This window comes from Brachyhypopomus gauderio, chromosome 16 (genome assembly GCF_052324685.1).
Source record: "Brachyhypopomus gauderio isolate BG-103 chromosome 16, BGAUD_0.2, whole genome shotgun sequence".
NCBI classification, from domain to species: domain Eukaryota; kingdom Metazoa; phylum Chordata; class Actinopteri; order Gymnotiformes; family Hypopomidae; genus Brachyhypopomus; species Brachyhypopomus gauderio.
The window spans coordinates 19,560,272-19,578,381 of NC_135226.1; the positions used below are offsets into that span (position 1 = coordinate 19,560,272).

Here is an 18,110-nt window from a genome sequence, read left to right on the forward strand (position 1 = left end):
ATTAAGTGTGTAGACTTTATTGTGTCTGCACAGCATTCTGTTTCTTGTAACTCTGGAAAACAAAATCACCTATGGGGCCAGTTTGCAGTGAAGCCAAATGTGTTGCTTAAAGAAGTTAATGATTAATGAGTTGATGAGTCCAAATAGTTATAGAAGACGTCCTTTTGGCTAAACATCCATTTAAAAGGCAGGCAGAGCTCACAGTCTGGTGTCAGTGCCTGCATTTCACCATGGATGTCAGTGGAATTCACATGGGGAAAGGGTTACTGTTAGCCTGCCTCCTCTTTAGCACTGTCTATGGACAAAACTCAGGACCGTAAGTAATGACAGAAGTATGCTAGTGAAAAATTGAATGGCCTTTTGAATGGTGTCACAGTGTCACATATTCACATTGTGTTTAGACTTTATTTTCAAATGTTCCATAGTTCATACTAATGGAAATTAAGCATGAAATGTTTTATAATATATTGGTTACAATATATAATATATTGGTTACAACTTTCTGACGATATTCATTTAAAAACATTGCTTAATTACATTCTTAGATATTGTAACTGATTCGATTTTGACTTAGAGATACTACTTTAACACAAAATGGTGCCATTCGTCATTGGAATTCAGACAACATTTTCACAAAAGATGTGATTTCAAATAGAGCTTTAGATACTTTGCAGTATTTTATGCAGTAGCTAAACCCAATATGTTTATTACGCAGTTGAAACTTTCTTTTTCATATGGCTATGAATTGAATGGGTATTTAACTTTTTTAATATTTCTTGGAAATTTCTCTGCCCAGTAAGCAACAGTTAGTTTGTAAGAGAGATTACATAACTATAACATTGATAACTTATTGGACAGAGGTTTGTAGGTCACAGTTTACAGTTTTGCAATAGTTATATTGATCACTCCCATTGGTGCTGAAATCAGTTCTTTACTTCAACAGTTCTCTTTGCAGTAATGTTTATTTTCCATTGCTTAATTATTTGTAATAAATTGGAACTGATCTCCAAATATTGGTTCTTGTCTGTAGATATTTCCTGGTGACGTTTCCTGCAGTAATAGAGTCTGGCTCTGAGGCTAAACTCTGTATAAGTCTCCTCAAGCCTAATGAGACTCTGGAAATGACCGTCTACCTGATAGACAACAACGAGAACAGAAAACTTCTAGAGGAGAGAGTGGAGGAAGAGTTTCACCGCTGCTCCCACTTCAAGGTCACAGACCACTAAGATCATCATATTTTTACTTTAGGTGTTGATTGTTGTTGAATTTTTGGATGGAGTGCAACACACGGCTTTATCTCTACAGGCTCCAGAGGTTGACGGCCAATCAGTGCAGGAGGTCAAAGTTCAAGTGAAAGGTGAAAATTTTGAGATGACAGAGAAAAGCAAAGTCCTGTTCAAATCCTACAACGCACTAACATTTATCCAGACTGATAAACCGATCTACAATCCTGGCCAAACAGGTAATTCAGCCTTCCTGAAATATGTATCACTACTACCAGTTTACGTATATATGCAAATGCTGCTGAATGCTACTGAATATAAAACATATTTCTGTACCACTGGCCTCTCACAGTGAATTTCAGAGTTGTCACCATGGATTCTAATTTTGTCCCCCTTAAACAAAAGGTAAGAGGAGTCTCTTTCTGTAGCTCAATAATAAGATCAGAATAATGTGGCAGAGATGTTAGTGCAGTGAGTCACTACATTCAGAAAAGCATAATAAGAGTCTTTAGCTGCCACACATCCTGTTATATGTATTTCTGTTTAATTACATCTGCCAGATTGTTTCTGTCGAAATGACAGAAATACTGATGTACTATTGTGCTTTCCCCTACAGTATAGCCTGTTGACACTGGAGGTAAGATGTTAATTTAAATATTTATGATGCTGGTGTTAAAGTTCTTAACATTATTCATCATTTCCTTTCTATTTTAATTTGAATGTGCCGGTATTAAACACAAGTATTGTCTTTTCTTTGGTGGAACCAAACAGGACATTAATAGTAACAGGATTGGTCAGTGGACCAATGTGTCCTCGACAGGCCTGATACTGCAGCTTTCACATAAGCTCAATTCAGAGGCTCCTCAGGGCTTCTATAGGTTGAAGGTCAACATTGATAATAGGCTGACTGAACATAGATTTAAAGTGAAAAAGTACGGTAAGTACAGCACTGGTTCAGTAACTTTTTTGGTGTGTATGTAATTGATGGTTGATCTATGTAATTTCATTAATTTCATGCATTTGCCTTCCAGTTTTACCAAAGTTTGAGGTTATAGTCAAAGCACCAGAACATCAAAGTGTTGGTGAGGAGGAACTGAAACTAGAGGTTTGTGGAAAGTAAGTGACTATGTCAAACCCTCCACACACACACACACACACACACACACACACACACACACACACACACACAAATCTGAAGTGTACTGTTATGAATCTGCAATTTTTACTGTACATTTTTAAAAGGTACACTTATGGACAACCAGTTTCTGGCAAAGCACAGGTGCAGGTGTGCCGGTCATTGTGGAGTTACAGTAATTATGAGGGTGTCGCTATGATTTCACCATGTCTTACTGAAACAGTGGAGGTGTGTATGTCATGATGCATTGAATGTCATTTTTCTTTTATGAATTAAATATTTAGTATTTATAATATAATTTTTATATTTATTCTGTTTGTTTGATGTATTTTCCTATAGCTCAGTAGGGCTGTATTAATTAAATATTTAGTATTTATAATATAATTTTTATATTTATTCTGTTTGTTTGGTGTATTTTCCTATAGCTCAGTAGGACTGGTTGTGCCTTTCTGACCTTCAACATATCAACTTTCATGAATCCTGAAATGGAAAATAATCTACAAGATTCCCTTCGTATTACAGCCACAGTGACAGAGGAAGGCACAGGTGAGCCATCATCACATCACTGAGTGAAATATTCACCTTATGTTGAAATATACAGTAGGTTCCACCCAGTTCATGCTAGTTCAGATCCTGCCAATACCAGACCATCTGTTGCTGGGACTCCAGGAGAGTGTAACTGGTCTGTTCTCTGGGTGGGAGTGGTGGCCCTGTTTTATCATGTGATGGTAGCAGATCTGGGCATCTGTATGTGCATGTCTACATGGTGTAGTTACTACACTCCTACAATAATGCTCAGTGCTCCTGTGACACTGGAAAAGTGTCATCATGTCTCTGGGAGGAAGTATTTCAGATGTTGTTCCCTCAGCCCTCCTCTCTCTGTTGGATACTGTTCTTCATATAAGAGGGGAACTGCTATTTTATGCCAGGTGCCATCCTAATATGTACATGGGAATTGATGAAACTGGAGGAAAATTGGATAAATTGGTCATAATCCTACAGAAGAATCAATAATGCTGAACAACTTGCATTGTTCTTAATTTTTTTCTAGAAACTACAATGGAAAAGTCTGAAAATATACAGCTCAGTTTTCAAATTGGTAAAGTTGAGTTTCTCGATTTACCAAAAACTTTTGAACATGGGACAGTTGTAAAGGGAAAGGTAGGATTTCTTTGCTTTCAACCCTCCATCATATCCCTTCTACTGACTAATATTTACCATGAAATTTACATTCTGATACTAGAATTCAATTCATTCATTCTTTCTAGTATTCATTCTGATACTAGAAAACAATTGTTTTCTTCACTGGTTAACAGATCAAAGTTACAAACTTCAGTGGAAGATTGATTCCCAACAAGAAAGTCTATCTTTTGACTGGTGAAAGGTGGTCATCAAAACTACTTCTTAATCTCACTACAGACATTAATGGAATAGCAAGCTTCTCAATTAATGCACCTAATGAACCTGAAACACAGATGAGACTGTGGGTATGTTAAAATAAGTTCTCACTACAATTTGAGATCAACAGAATACATTGTCCTGCACTGAGACATATTCTTGTTCCATTGTGATCTAGGCAAGTGTCCTTCCAGAAATCCAACATAACACGTATAAAACACCCCATTTTACAACCGGTGAAGCTGACATACAATTGATCCAACCTGCCACACCTTACAGTCCAGTATACAGTGAACTGTTAATTGAAAGTCTAAATGAACCAATAATATGTGGTTCAGAAGTTTCCATAACTATTAAGAGCTATATTGTTGGGGAAAGCACTGAGACTTTCAGCACTGATATTGTATACATGGTGAGTACAAGCAGAAATATCATATAGAATGAAACACTGATCACTGGATTTATTCTATCCCAACAGCAATAAATGAATGTGTGTTGTCCTCCATCACAGGTCTTATCTAAAGGAGCTATAGTCCATCATGGGTATGAGAAAGTTGAAGTGAAAGACTCCAGCAGGTTGACAGAGGGAAAACTCTCATTTAAACTGTCTGTTGGTTTTGAGCTGGCTCCTGTAGTGCAGGTTCTGGCATACGGTGTCCTACCCAGTGAGAACGTCATTGCTGCCAGCAAAAATTTTGATGTAGAAAAATGTTTCAAGAACAAGGTAAACCATTTTGTGTTCTTGAGATTCAAAGTCATTTAGTTAGTGTCTTTTTTCCATCATTAAACACATTGACCTGTCTGAACTTCCACTGTGGTCTTCTATCAGGTCTCCCTGCAGTTCTCTCCATCTAGAGCAGTTCCTGGGGAGGAGAACTCTCTCCAGCTCTCAGCTCTGCCTGGATCTCTGTGTGCCCTCTGTGCGGTGGATCAGAGTGTGTTCCTCATGGAGTCTGGAGATCGCCTCAACACTGACAAGGTGAAGTTAAGATTTACTGAAAATCCAGCACAAGTTACTGTTGTCTGAACAATCCAAACTCATGGTTTTCCCATTCTAAAAACCGGGTTCAGAATAAGTGAAGGTTATGTGCTATGGTAACATACGCTGTGGACCACAAAGGTATCAAAAGTATTCATGTACATTACTCATGTAGGATTTAAATATACCTCTGTAGAGGTTGAAGTATCAAGTCAAGCTTTTTACTCCAGTGTAAAAGTACCGGTTTCAAAACTACTAATGTAACAGTAATGCAAGGGAAAAATGCCATTAAGGACAAAAGTTTAGGCCTATAATAATGACAAATTAAATTCTACTACTCTAGGTCTTTAATTTGTTGCCAGTGACATCAGTATCAGATTACCCCTACAGTATTGAAGATGAGCAGGACTGCTTGCATGTGCGCCCCCGACGCCAGACTCGAGATGATCATGTTTACAATACCTTAAAGGTAACCCTGAGTGCTTGTGGTGTAATTAGATTGCTAATACATTATATAACACACTAGATAACTGGAAAAACAATAAAAGCATTTTCTTAAATGTTTGAATGGGTTTGTATTAAAGAGAATTTAAATAATTAGAAACCTTAATGATCACATACATAAGTGTTGTGACAATGTACATTTGATCATGACTTATTATCACTTGACAGAGTGTGGGCATAAAGGTGGCAAGTAATTTGGCAATTAGACAACCACGATGTTTGATGTTCAGAGGCGTGCAGTATCATCGTGGCTATCACTACGGTAATTATTCACTATTTTTTTCCATACAATTTTCAAAAAATTTTTCCTAGTAAATAGTGACAGTAACCATAGTAATTTCAGCCATAGTGCCTTGTGTGTTAGTCTTCTACTAAATGTCAACTTTTGTCAAAACTTGAGTTTTTGAGTCTGCAGCATATTCTCCTGATCCAGTGAATAGAGGCAAGAATGAATTGAACATAATGAATTTCATTTTTGCTCTTTTAAAGTCCATCTGTCCTGTGTTTGTGAATGAGGTCTGGAGTGTCCCTGGAATTTTACCCTTAGAGTAATTCACATGGGGAGCACCACATCAACGCTTGTGCCCCATCTCACATAGAATATAATAGAGGTCGTATCAAATAATGTCAGTTCCTACCACCATCATGTATGAACGAATGATGATATATTTATTGAGCACCTTTCAAATAGCCAAGGTCGTATTACCATTAACACACACAGTTTTTCAGTCCAGTCACATGGCGGTGAGAAGCAGCAGTTGCCTGGTTTGAGCATTGTCCCTTCCAAAGCTGAAACCTGTGCTACAGGCTTGCACATCTGAAGAAGGGCCTCTGTCTAAAACATCATGTTTCATTGGAAAAGAGGACCTTGGATCACTGGCCAATGGTCCAACCCTTCTGCCGGTGTCAGTAGCAGAATCCACCGCGGGGATAGTAGTGACAGACGTGAACCCAAGTGCCGGCTCGCACTAAATAAATACAATAATACAGATCGCTGAACAGTGAGAATGGCAGAAGAACAAAGAGGGAGATGGTGAAAAGAAACACAAACAGAAAATATGTGGAAAATCTGCACATGTGAACAAAACTGTTTTCTGCAAAAACTGAGATGTAGTTTGGGCTGATATCGCCACAGTATTCAATTTTTTTTTTAATCCTGTTTTTGTGGATTTTATGAGCTGGAAGCCGAAATTATGTAAAAATAAACACTTGATATAGTTTAAATTGTGGGAATCAAAAATTTTTGAAGATTTAACTTTTTGAATTATGGAAGTTAATCAACTTTTCCAAGTTATTCAGAACAGACACAAACAAACCTATACATGAACCCAGACGAGCCCGAGGGACGAGACAGTGCTGGACCATGACAACTGCATTATGGGGTGTATTATACAGTATATAGTGCTTGATTTTGGTCTTATTGATTTTCAGGAATACAAAGGGGAATACCTGGACTGGCTGCTCCTATGGCACTAAATGAAGTCATTTATGACAGAGCTGATGGAGCACCTATTGAAACGGTTCGCAAGTTCTTCCCAGAAACATGGATATGGCAACTTGCTGAAGTTGGGTTCGTAAATTAATTTGTGGTGTTCATTTACCTTTGAGTATTGACATATGTCTGCTGTGGTTCTCATTTTGGTATGTGCACCAGACTTTATGTTTTCAATATCTTATATTTTGTGTGTCCTGTAAGTTCACATATGGCACATTGAAATACACTCAACACAATGTCATGATTGTGATTTTCTTATTCAACAGGGACTCTGGATCAGCACAGATTCCCATCACTGTCCCAGACACCATCACCACTTGGGAGACGGAGGTTTTCTGCGTGTCCCCTAAGGGTCTGGGACTCGCTCCTCCTGCTGAGCTCACTGTCTTCCAGCCCTTCTTCCTGGAACTCACACTACCCTACTCCATCATCCGGGGAGAGGTCTTTGAGCTCAAGGCCACGGTCTTCAACTACCTCCCCAGATGTATTATGGTACTGAAAGGTCATGAATGAGATCTTTAACAGTCTTTCATCAACTGATATGTACAGCAAACCAATCCCCTGTGCTTCACATACAGGTTAAAGTGACCCCAGCCCCTTCCACACACTACACACTGAAAGCCTCCTCTGATGATCAGTATTCATCCTGTTTGTGTGCAAGTGGTAGGAAGACCTTCAAATGGACTCTGGTTCCATCTGTGCTTGGTGAGTTCCAAATCCACAACATCTGACATAATTACACGTCTTATATGACATGTTGTTTTAAATGGCAACAAACATTTCTACATTATGTTACAGGAGTCATGAATGTGACTGTCAGTGCAGAGGCTGAACAGTCTCAGACTGTGTGTGACAATGAGGTTGTCAGCGTCCCAGAGAGAGGCCGTATTGATACAGTCACACGAAGCCTGATTGTACAGGTTGGTCTCTGGAAAATGCCTACCAGAAAATACGTATTTGCACACTGTTGGTTATTATTGTTGTGACTTAATACGATACATTTTCTATTTAGGCTGAAGGAAGTGAAAAGATGAAGAGCCACAGCTGGCTGCTGTGTCCACAGGGTTAGTGTGGCACACTGAACCACTGATTTACGTCCTTACTGTTCTCACTGATGATTTAGTTTTAAGGGATGTATGTACTATGTTGTTAAATAAAGATGGAGCTGACTTCTATCCTCTGGTTCACAGGGAACAGTGTTTCAGAGGAGCTGGAACTGAGTGTCCCTGAAGATGTAATAGAGGGATCAGCAAAGGTTTCTGTTTCAGTGCTTGGTAAGACACATAAAAAGAAATGAAGACACCATAATACAGATGTTCTTTCTCTTTCTCTTCACTTTATTTTGTGGGAAGAACGTAAACTAACCAAATCATTAGCCATGGCAGCAGTCAGTGGTCGGAACGATAAATATAATCCCAGAAAAACATCATAAACATCTTAGTAGTCATGCAGTACAAATTTGCAGTACTTTGTCAGACCCTCCAGAAAGTTGCGATGTTGCGATTTGCAACTTCAACGCAACTTCAAGCAAACCCCGCGAATTCAGGGCGGTGTTGCAACTTCAGCCAATCACCGCAACGTTCCCGCAAATTTGACCAATCACTGATGTCGTCTTGATGTGACGTCGACAAACTCCCGCCTTACCTCCGTATATACGTTCAAGAGGAGCAGGCTGAAAGCAGCATGAGCGACGAAAATAACGGCAAAAAGATCGGGAAAAGCAGTATCCGGGTACACTACATGAAAACGGGGATAAACTGTCCAGATCCGACCCGCGAATTGATTATCTATGGCCCCCTGGATGATATTTAATTACTATTAGAACCGGCCCGCAGGCCACAGCCGCCCGATGGTGTTTTGCACCCACAAACACTACATTCCCCACAATGCAACGGTAGCCCGCGAAGTCACTGCAGCGCACAAGCGGCGAGGGTCTGAGATAAAGTTTATAAGTTTAAACTTTGAACTGAGATAAAGTTTAAAGTCAGAGATAAAATTTATTTATCTCTGATCCATATCTATGAGTTACTAGTTCGCTCTGGCGCCAACCACTGGCGATCGATGTCGATATAATACTTAATTTGTGTCCATTTTACAGGCCGCCCGGTAACAACTTACGTTCGCTAACCCCCCCCCCCCATCTAACATTTTAGCCAGCCCGCAACAATCACAAAAAAGTCCCGCGAAATTCTGGGGGGACTGCTTTGTTAAAAAAACAAATAGGATATAATAATAATAATAATAATAATAATAATAATAATCCAACTGAAAGTGCATTACAGACAATTTGTAGACAATCTGAAAATTTTAAATTTTAATTAAAATAACTTAAAAATGTAAATGAACACTTAAAATAATAATAGATAAAAACATACAGGCACATGGAGGGCTCAAATATTAATTTTAAGATGCAGCTATTGATGTTCAGAGCAAGACATTTTGAGGAGTTTCACAGCCATGAACAAGATGCTGACAGAAATAGTGCACGGAAACACTCACTCGCAGTGTGGAAGAAGAAGAAGAAGAGTGATGACAACAGGGGACTCTTTCAAGCCCTCGAATTACATGTTTAAATAGAAAGACTAATGAAAAAAAAACAACATCATTAATGACTGTGAGATGTCATTAATGGCTGAAGATGTCCTATAAGGCTGCAGTTCATGGACTGTGTTTGAACAGTGAACACATGTAGGCGTGTGGCTGGACTAAGCTGCTGGTGACGTGTGCTTTTTTGACATTCAGAGCATCAGGGCATGATGCCAGACGATGCTATTATATGTAATTACATGTCACAATGCTCCAGCAAAACTGCAGATGCCTTAGAATGATTACTTTTTAAAAATATTCACATTCATTTAAAAACCAAGAACATTTTCAGTATCAGAGGCAACTTTGTATTTATAGAGTGGTATGGATAAGAACATCAGTATTTCTGTTTGGTCTGCAGGAGACATCCTGGGTCGTGCGCTAAAGAACCTGGACGGACTGCTCAGGATGCCATACGGCTGTGGAGAACAAAACATTGCTGTCCTCTCTCCCAATATCTACATTCTGCAGTACCTGGAGAACACTGGGCAGCTCACTGCAGCGATCCGTGAGAGGGCTACTGAGTTCCTCAAGAGCGGTGAGAGAACGTCTTCATGAAGGGACTGTTCATGGGCCACTAGACCTCCAGAATAGACTCTAGATTAAATGACCAGGATAAAAACCATTTCCCTTTACCCAGGATACCAGAGGCAGCTCAACTACAAGCATTACAGTGGTGCATACAGCACATTTGGCAGAGGAGAAGGAAATACATGGTGAGACGTTCCTACAGCAGTTTGACTGTTTCTCAAATGATTAGTAAACCAAAACCTTCCTCACGTTAATACTTGTCTTTGTTGTTAAATGAATATATCATACATATGAACCTGTGGTACATATTTCCCGCAGGTTAACTGCTTTTGTCTTGAGGACCTTTGGCCAAGCACAACGTTACATCTTTATTGATCCCCAAAATATTAATAGTGCAAAGAATTGGCTGATAGGTAATCAGAGACAAGATGGTTGTTTTATGAAACAAGGGAGACTGTTCAACAACAGAATGAAGGTATGGGATTCGGTATTAGGACATAGTGCATACTATGAGCTTCCTGGTAAAATTCCGTTGTGTATGAGTAACATTCCAGTGTTTTGTAGGGTGGCGTAAGTGATAACGTGACCATGACTGCATACATCACTGCATCAATGCTTGAACTGGGAGCCAATGTCATGGTAAGGGCATAAAAATTCCAATATAAATTACAATTCTGTATTCAAGTGGAACTCAGCATTTATAGGGAGGCTGTGAAAAAGTTATAATGATAACACTGACTAAAGCAATGGTTTAAGCACAGAATTCTTTGAGTGTGGAGAATGTCCTTCTCAGAGTCAGTAAACCATGAATACAAAATCAGTAATTCATAAGTGTACTGTTAAATCATGGCATCCTTTGGAAATAGTGGGAATTTAAAATGATTGGTGTTGATTTTAAATTCTATGAGGAGAGGTTCTAACAAAACATTTAAAGAGAAGCTTTAAAATCACTGTATATTCTTTAATATAAATGATATTTTGTTTGCAGGATCCTGCTGTGAGTGGAGGATTGAGATGCTTAAAGTCCACTGTTGGTAACCTGCCAAACACCTACACCACTGCCCTGCTGGCCTACACGTTCAGTCTGGCTGGAGAGAGCGAAGCTCGAAATCAGCTACTGAAAGAGCTGCACAGTGTTGCCATTACAGGAGGTTTGTGGTGAATTATGTCTGTTGTTACAGGAGGTGTGGGTTGAATTATGTCTGTTGTTACAGGAAGTGTGGGGTGAATTATGTTTATGTATTTATTTATGCATCTACAGTTTAGACTCAATTCTGTGTTATCAAACATTGAAAATTTATTAAGCATTTTACATATTTGTTACTGTAAACCAAGGTATATTCAATATTGAGAAAAAGTGTTGAGAAAATTGCCTATGTGGGCTCCATTTAAGATTTTCCCAGATGATCTTAAAAAAGTAATGCAAGTTTAAAGAACTCAAACTACGCAGCCAACATACTTATCATAGTTCAGTCAGTCTTAAATGTGTGGTTGATTACTTCATTCTTTGTTACAATCTTTTTTCAGATCAGGCCTAGATTCATTTGTCAAATTATAGCATTTTTGCACTATATTCTTAATCATGGGGTTATGTTTTTTCTAATGTCTAAGCACGCTTGCTTGTGTAACTAATTTTTTCTTGTGCACTTTTAATTCCAGACGGTCGTCTTCACTGGTCTCAGTCAGCGTTCGATGACTCAGACTCCTTATCAGTGGAGATCAGTTCATACGTGCTGCTCGCTGTTCTCACTACAAATCAGCTCTCTGCTGCTGACCTGGGCTACGCCAACAGGATCGTCAGCTGGCTGGTGAAGCAGCAGAATCCATACGGAGGCTTCTCCTCCACCCAGGTATGAAATACAGGGCTCCATCACACTCTTTATTTACAATCGATGTTGCGTTGTAAATGTGTAAGTGTTGGTTGTTGTTGTGTTTGGATCAGGACACGGTGGTGGCCCTCCAGGCTCTGGCTCTGTACTCCACCAAAGTGTTCAGCCCAGACGGCTCCAGCACAGTTACAGTGCAGTCAGCAGGTGGAGAAAAACACCAGTTTGATGTCCACCAGAACAACAAGTTATTGTACCAGGAGAGACCTCTGCAGGATGTTCCTGGCAAATACAGCATTGAAGTTAAAGGATCCACCTGTGTGTCCGTGCAGGTCAGTGTGTTTATCCTGCTCCCACATTGTGAATTTAGAAAGGATTGAGTATTTTTGCAAGATTTTAGTGTTTTAGGTTTTAGAAGAAATACCTTTTTGTGGGTCTTATTGCAATTCAGCAATAAAAACATTGAGACATTTGTACACAGTGCACAAGTTATCTCTATCAGCTCAAAGACTCAGAACACCACAACAATTTTTAAATAAACAAAAGATAAAAATCTCACGACAATATGCAAGAATACAATTATTATGTGAATACAAAACATTACCAGAAATGGAAAAGGAAAAAAAAAAAAACTAAACAACTTGGTATTTGTAGAAACAATTAAAAACCTAAATCTCTTAGAGTTGCTGATGTCACTGTGTGGGTAACTGTAGGTGACCTCTCTGACCCCATCTTACAGATGGCCCTTTTCTACAACATCCCCACACCTACTGAAACCAGCACACTGAGCATCATGGCTAAGGCTGAGGGAAACTGCACAAAATCATTTGGACACATTCTCTCCATAAACTTCACTGTCTCGTAAGGATGGATTTGTAATAAAATGTTATCTAATGAAAGCAAATTGTGGAACAATCACATTATGATCCTGTCCTTGTACTGAAACTATGTTTAATATTATTTGGACAAAAATTAAGTTAATCACTAGTGCGTTTTGCCCTTCAGATATAACGGGACATTACCCAGCAGCAACATGGTCATAGTGGATATTAAACTCTTATCTGGGTTCACAGCTGATCCCAATGAAGTAAGTGGCACTGATGTTGCTTACATGTATATTTACATTTCTTCAGCTCCTTAATATTTGTCTATTGTGAAGTAATTGGATTTTCCTCTCAGCTAAAATATAGACCACTTGTGGAACGTGTTGACTCCAAAGATGACCACGTTATTGTGTATTTAAAAGAGGTGAGGCAAAATCACAGTTCAATAATCATCAACTAACTTAGAGTTCTATCTATGTATGTATACACATTTATGTGTGGTAATTATGTGTGTAATTTATGTGTGTTTTCTTAACAGGTTCCAAGAAATACTCCCTTGAATTATTTACTACACATAAAACAGATGCTTCAAGTTAAAAACCTCAAACCAGCTGTGATCAAAGTTTATGATTACTACCAAACAAGTAAGGTTTTGATGATGTGGTCAAAATGCTTCAGCTCCATTTCTGTGTTTGTACTGTGATGTGTAACACGTCTGTCCTCCAGGTGACCAGTCTGAGACGGAGTTCTCCTACCCCTGCGCATGAGTTATCACACCTGCAGCCCCATGGCATCCGCCGCAGGACACAGCAAAGACACGGATCTGTGATCAATGCAGATTTAGTCTTTAATCAGCAACAACCAAATAAGATCATATTAAAATAAATTTAATCTCAAATCAATGTACCCAAATATAGGCTTATTCTGATCAAATGTTCCGTTATGGTTTTCTCAAGTTATGGCATCAGTTGATGAGGGCAAGGGAACAAGCTTAACAAATGAGTTACCGTAAACAGTATTGGAACTGAACCAAGCAAGGCAGCTGATTTCAGTGGGTCAAGCTGAGGCCAGACGCATCACTTCCTAATCAGACTCAGGAAGGCAGGTAGATTGTGCAGATATCTGCTGGTCATGCAAAGTGGTATTCAGGATGTAGTAGTTGCCTCACAAAACCTAACCAGTGCCAGGACTAAAGTCATTACAAGGACAAATAGTATGAAACATTAACTGTAAATGCTCAGTTTAGGTAGATGGTGCCAATATTGGACTAGAACTGCTCATTGATGGCAGTGGGCGTGCCGCTGGTGGACAATAACGAAGTAAACAATTCGTTACTGTACTTACTTTTTTGTGTGTTTCTTTACTTAAGTTACTTTTTTACTTTTTACCTTAACTGCACTACACTTCGAAGTCAAAGTCAAATCTTTTACTTTTTACTCCACTACATTACGTGAAATCTGTCGTTCCCTCAGGCGCGCGTGTTCATTAAAAAAAGTAACGAAACAAAAGAAGCGGGAAGCACGCGCGCCAGTCAGCGGTCGGTTCAACGTCACTGCAGCAGCGTAACGGTTAGAGAGAACAGATCCCCACATAAAAATGAAAGAAACTGTAACTCGACACTAATCCCAGGGCCTTATCTGAGTGAAATTATTTGAAGGAAAAGAAAAATTACTGCTTCATTTTCAAGCGTCTTCTGTGTTTGCCTCAGTCCCATAAGATTCGTTCTTAAAGAATTCCCTATCCAGGAAACACGTAGAGGTGAGCTATTTTCATAGGCCTACTGGTCATTTACCTTAATGACATCTAAATCTAACAATATCTTTCAATAAACGGGTTCTTTGTTAAAATAAGTCTGACATTAGTACTGTATACATGGTTAGTTAGCTAAGTTGGTGTACTAGGCTATTGCTAGTACACCAAATAAAGCTGCCTTAGCAACGCACTCGTCATGTCACTAGCTAGCTAGTTGTATTTTACCATAGTTCATAGTGCTTGGAGTTTCCAGCTACCTACACTTTGATAATGTGAAATAATAAACTTCGAACATAGCACTTTATTTTAGAAAACAAATTCTACTTTGACAGGATTTACATGGTGCTAAATATTAGAGCCTTTACTTGTACTTATATTCAAGTAGAGGACTAAAGGGAGGAGTTCTACTTGTATTGCAGTAATGTTTTACCTTGGGTATCTGTACTTTAACTGAAGTATGGTTTGTGTACTTCGTTCACCCCAGCTGCATGTGACGGGAAAGTGGGAGATATTGGACTGAAATTTTGAACGATTTCTCTAGACTCCTCATCCCCTCAGCTCACTCTACCCCCACACAGCCCAGAATGATTCCAGTCTTATCTTGACCATGAATAAAGTTTTGCTAGCAAGCCTGTAACCAAAGGCCACTCATGATTAGATACATTACTCCTTTTAAGTGGTGGCCAGGGAAAATATTGATATTCTTTTACTTTGAAACGGTGGGGTGGTTGTATAATCAGGGGCGGATGCACTGGGGCTGGAGAGCGGGACTCAAGGCCATACTGGCTAACCGCGTTGTGCTTGCACGGAGCGCTCTACTCTTACGTGGCATGCTTAACCACATAACAGACACACAGACTACTAACAAATCAAGCTAGAACAAGACACATACCCAAGTGAACTCAAACAACTATATTTACAAGAGGCAGATGAGGACGATGAACATACCAAAACATAAGACGAGAGGCAATGCAAGGATACCGGAACTAAACACGAAACATAACGAGAACAAACAGAAACTAAGACCATATGACTACTTACAGTACACTCTGAAAAAGGAAACACTGAACACATAGGCTAATTAAAGTAAACACAAACTCACAGGACTCTATACAGTTGGAATACAACATAAGTAAACGTGACTAAACTGAAACAAACCATATACAACTTTGGGCAACAGAAACACAACTACAGGAAACGTGATGAATCTAAAACTAATCATAGACAACACAAGGCAATATATACAACTGAACCACAATGAAGAGAAACGTGCCGAAGCAAACAAACCTCACACACTGAAACTCGAACGAAGTACACACAGCAAACTTTAACATGGAGAATGACACTCAAATCATAGTGCAAGCAAGACCTTAAGTTTAACATTGACCCATACCAATTACCCAAAACACAAGGAATAAATACAAACCTAAACGAATCCTAAAACAAGCAACAGCTGAACTCAATGAGAAAAATAACTGAAACCATGGAAACAAAAACAGAGGCGGAACTAAACTGAAGCAGGAAAGGCCAGAGGAGGAGGAGCCAGTGTCATGGAAATTTTCTAATAAATGGATGAGGACTCAGACGTAGTTAAATGATTCATTTATTACAAAAATATATATATAAATAGGACAAAGACAGATACAAGACAGACACAAGACAGACACAGACATGAGAGTCTCATTCAAGCATGACAACTCTGAAAGCAGGGGGGCAGTCCCCCTGCTTATATACAATCTTAAACACAATTCAGCAGTTCTAACAGCAGGTTATCTTTAGCACAGCATGTTCCAAAACATAAGCGTCCAGCAGGCTACTTTGTCTCACATGTGTGTATCTCCTAATATGGACTTCCCTAGAGTTAGCGGAAGCAACTGATGTATCAGTTGAACACAGAGAAAGCTAAATGACCCAAGACTAGTAGCCTAGTGACTACCAGTTAACAGAGTGTTCTTACCCTCAGCACTCTCCCTGACCTGGGTCACGTATAGCACACATGCATAATATGAACTAAACATAAGTACATGATTACACTGAAACACACTACTTCATTATTGTAGTCCTTCTGCTTAGTCAGAATGGACATGTCCTAAATCATAAAGTTCATAATGATCTCTTATAATAACTAAACATGATCTAATCAATGATGATTAGTCAATAATCAATAATTTCTGGCTAGACAGACAGGGAGGGGGCGGTGCCAGGTGTGACACACTTATTCCTCATTCTAAATTGATGAGTGGGAGGTTTGAAGTTTGTACAAGTCAAACAGGTCACTGACCGTGTGTCATTTTATAAGTCAACAGTCAACAGTCAAAGTATAGCTCTTACAACTTATGACCGTTCTGACTTTCTTGAACCAAATGACAGAGTGTCACATTTGTACCATAATTCTAACCTCAGTTAGGATTCTTATTTTGTACATGAAAATAAATAGTACATAGTAAAAGTATTTCAAAAATCCAGGTGCTTTAGCAAGATTTAAACACTACTTTATAACATCTGTATTTGAACCGATTCCTGGCACTACCTGGGACATACTGTCAGTGCAGTAAAATGCTGTAAAACATTTTACTAGTTCATCATGTATGAATTGTGAACGTTTATAATAAATATTTCTGCATTACTTTATTAGTGATGATAGAGCACTTGCAGTAGTCCAGTGTGCCATAATGAGCAGCAGATATCCCACTTTATTAGCAAAAATAAATCTGAGGAAGAGTGGGGAATGAAAATATCACAACCGTCATTTATTAAAACTACATGACATTTTCAACATTTCCAACATTACTCATCATCCCTCTATAGAGATTTATCACTCGTGTCAATAACAGCTGTCATAGTGCAGTCTATTGTTGTCTGTATTTTAATCCCTTAATCCCATTATGAACATTCAAACTTTAGTATCTGTTATATTTGTGATTCATAGCCTAAGTTGTTTACACATCACTGAAAGTACATTGACATTGTTACACTGCATGTCCGTATTTAATGATCCTGAAATATGCAGCTATGTTTCATAATGACTTTCACTCAATTCATGTATTACTGAAGTAAAATTAAATGTGTAGACTTTATTGTGTCTGCACAGCATTCTTTTTCTTGTAACTCTGGAAAACAGAATCACCTATGGGGCCAGTTTGCAGTGAAGCCAAATATGTTGCTTAAAGAAGTTAATGATTAATGAGTTGATGAGTCCAAATATTTATAGAAGACGTCCTTTTGGCTAAACATCCATTTAAAAGGCAGGCAGAGCTCACAGTCTGGTGTCAGTGCCTGCATTTCACCATGGATGTTAGTGGAATTCATATGGGGAAAGGGTTACTGTTAGCCTGCCTCCTCTTTAGCACTGTCTATGGACAAAACTCAGGACCGTAAGTAATGACAGAAGTATGCTGGTGAAAGATTGAATGGCCTTTTAACCGTGTCATATATTCACATTCTATTTAAACTTTATTTTAAAATAAAGTCAATTTTTTTTTTATGTTCCATAATTCATACTAATTGAAATTAAGGACAAAATGTTTTATAATATAAATAACTAGATTTTATTGGTTACAGCTTTCTGAAGATATTGATTTAAAAACATTCATTAATTACATTCACAGACGTTGTAACAGATTCAGTCTTGACTTGGAGATAACATATAATATTTTAACACAAAATGGTGCCATTCGTGATTGGAAATCAGATAACATTTTCACAAAAGACGTAATTTCAAATAGGCTAGAGCTTTAGATACTTTGCAGTATTTTATGCAGTAGCTCCAGATATGTTTATTATTCAGTTGAAACTTTCTTTTTCATATGGCTATAAATTGAATGGGTATTTAACTTTTTGAATATTTCTTGGAAATT

General features: G+C 38.5%; 1 protein-coding gene across 1 annotated transcript; it reads left to right on the plus strand.

Annotated features, from left to right (window-relative positions):
* The first annotated feature begins 224 nt into the window (after positions 1-224).
* On the plus strand, positions 225-13,929 carry LOC143477961 (alpha-2-macroglobulin-like). Its single transcript, XM_076976858.1, has 34 exons — positions 225-316; positions 1,031-1,211; positions 1,306-1,462; positions 1,576-1,628; positions 1,840-1,860; positions 1,995-2,160; positions 2,255-2,339; positions 2,466-2,586; positions 2,784-2,904; positions 3,410-3,519; positions 3,675-3,845; positions 3,935-4,168; positions 4,268-4,480; positions 4,586-4,735; positions 5,079-5,204; positions 5,408-5,501; positions 6,671-6,809; positions 7,001-7,226; positions 7,313-7,439; positions 7,533-7,654; positions 7,747-7,798; positions 7,925-8,008; positions 9,682-9,858; positions 9,961-10,036; positions 10,170-10,326; positions 10,416-10,490; positions 10,840-11,002; positions 11,511-11,701; positions 11,794-12,009; positions 12,417-12,538; positions 12,683-12,764; positions 12,857-12,925; positions 13,040-13,145; positions 13,228-13,929. Exons 1-34 carry the CDS (start codon positions 231-233, stop codon positions 13,266-13,268), a joined length of 4,314 nt encoding a protein of 1,437 aa, XP_076832973.1. The 5' UTR covers positions 225-230; the 3' UTR covers positions 13,269-13,929.
* Positions 13,930-18,110: the final 4,181 nt, after the last annotated feature.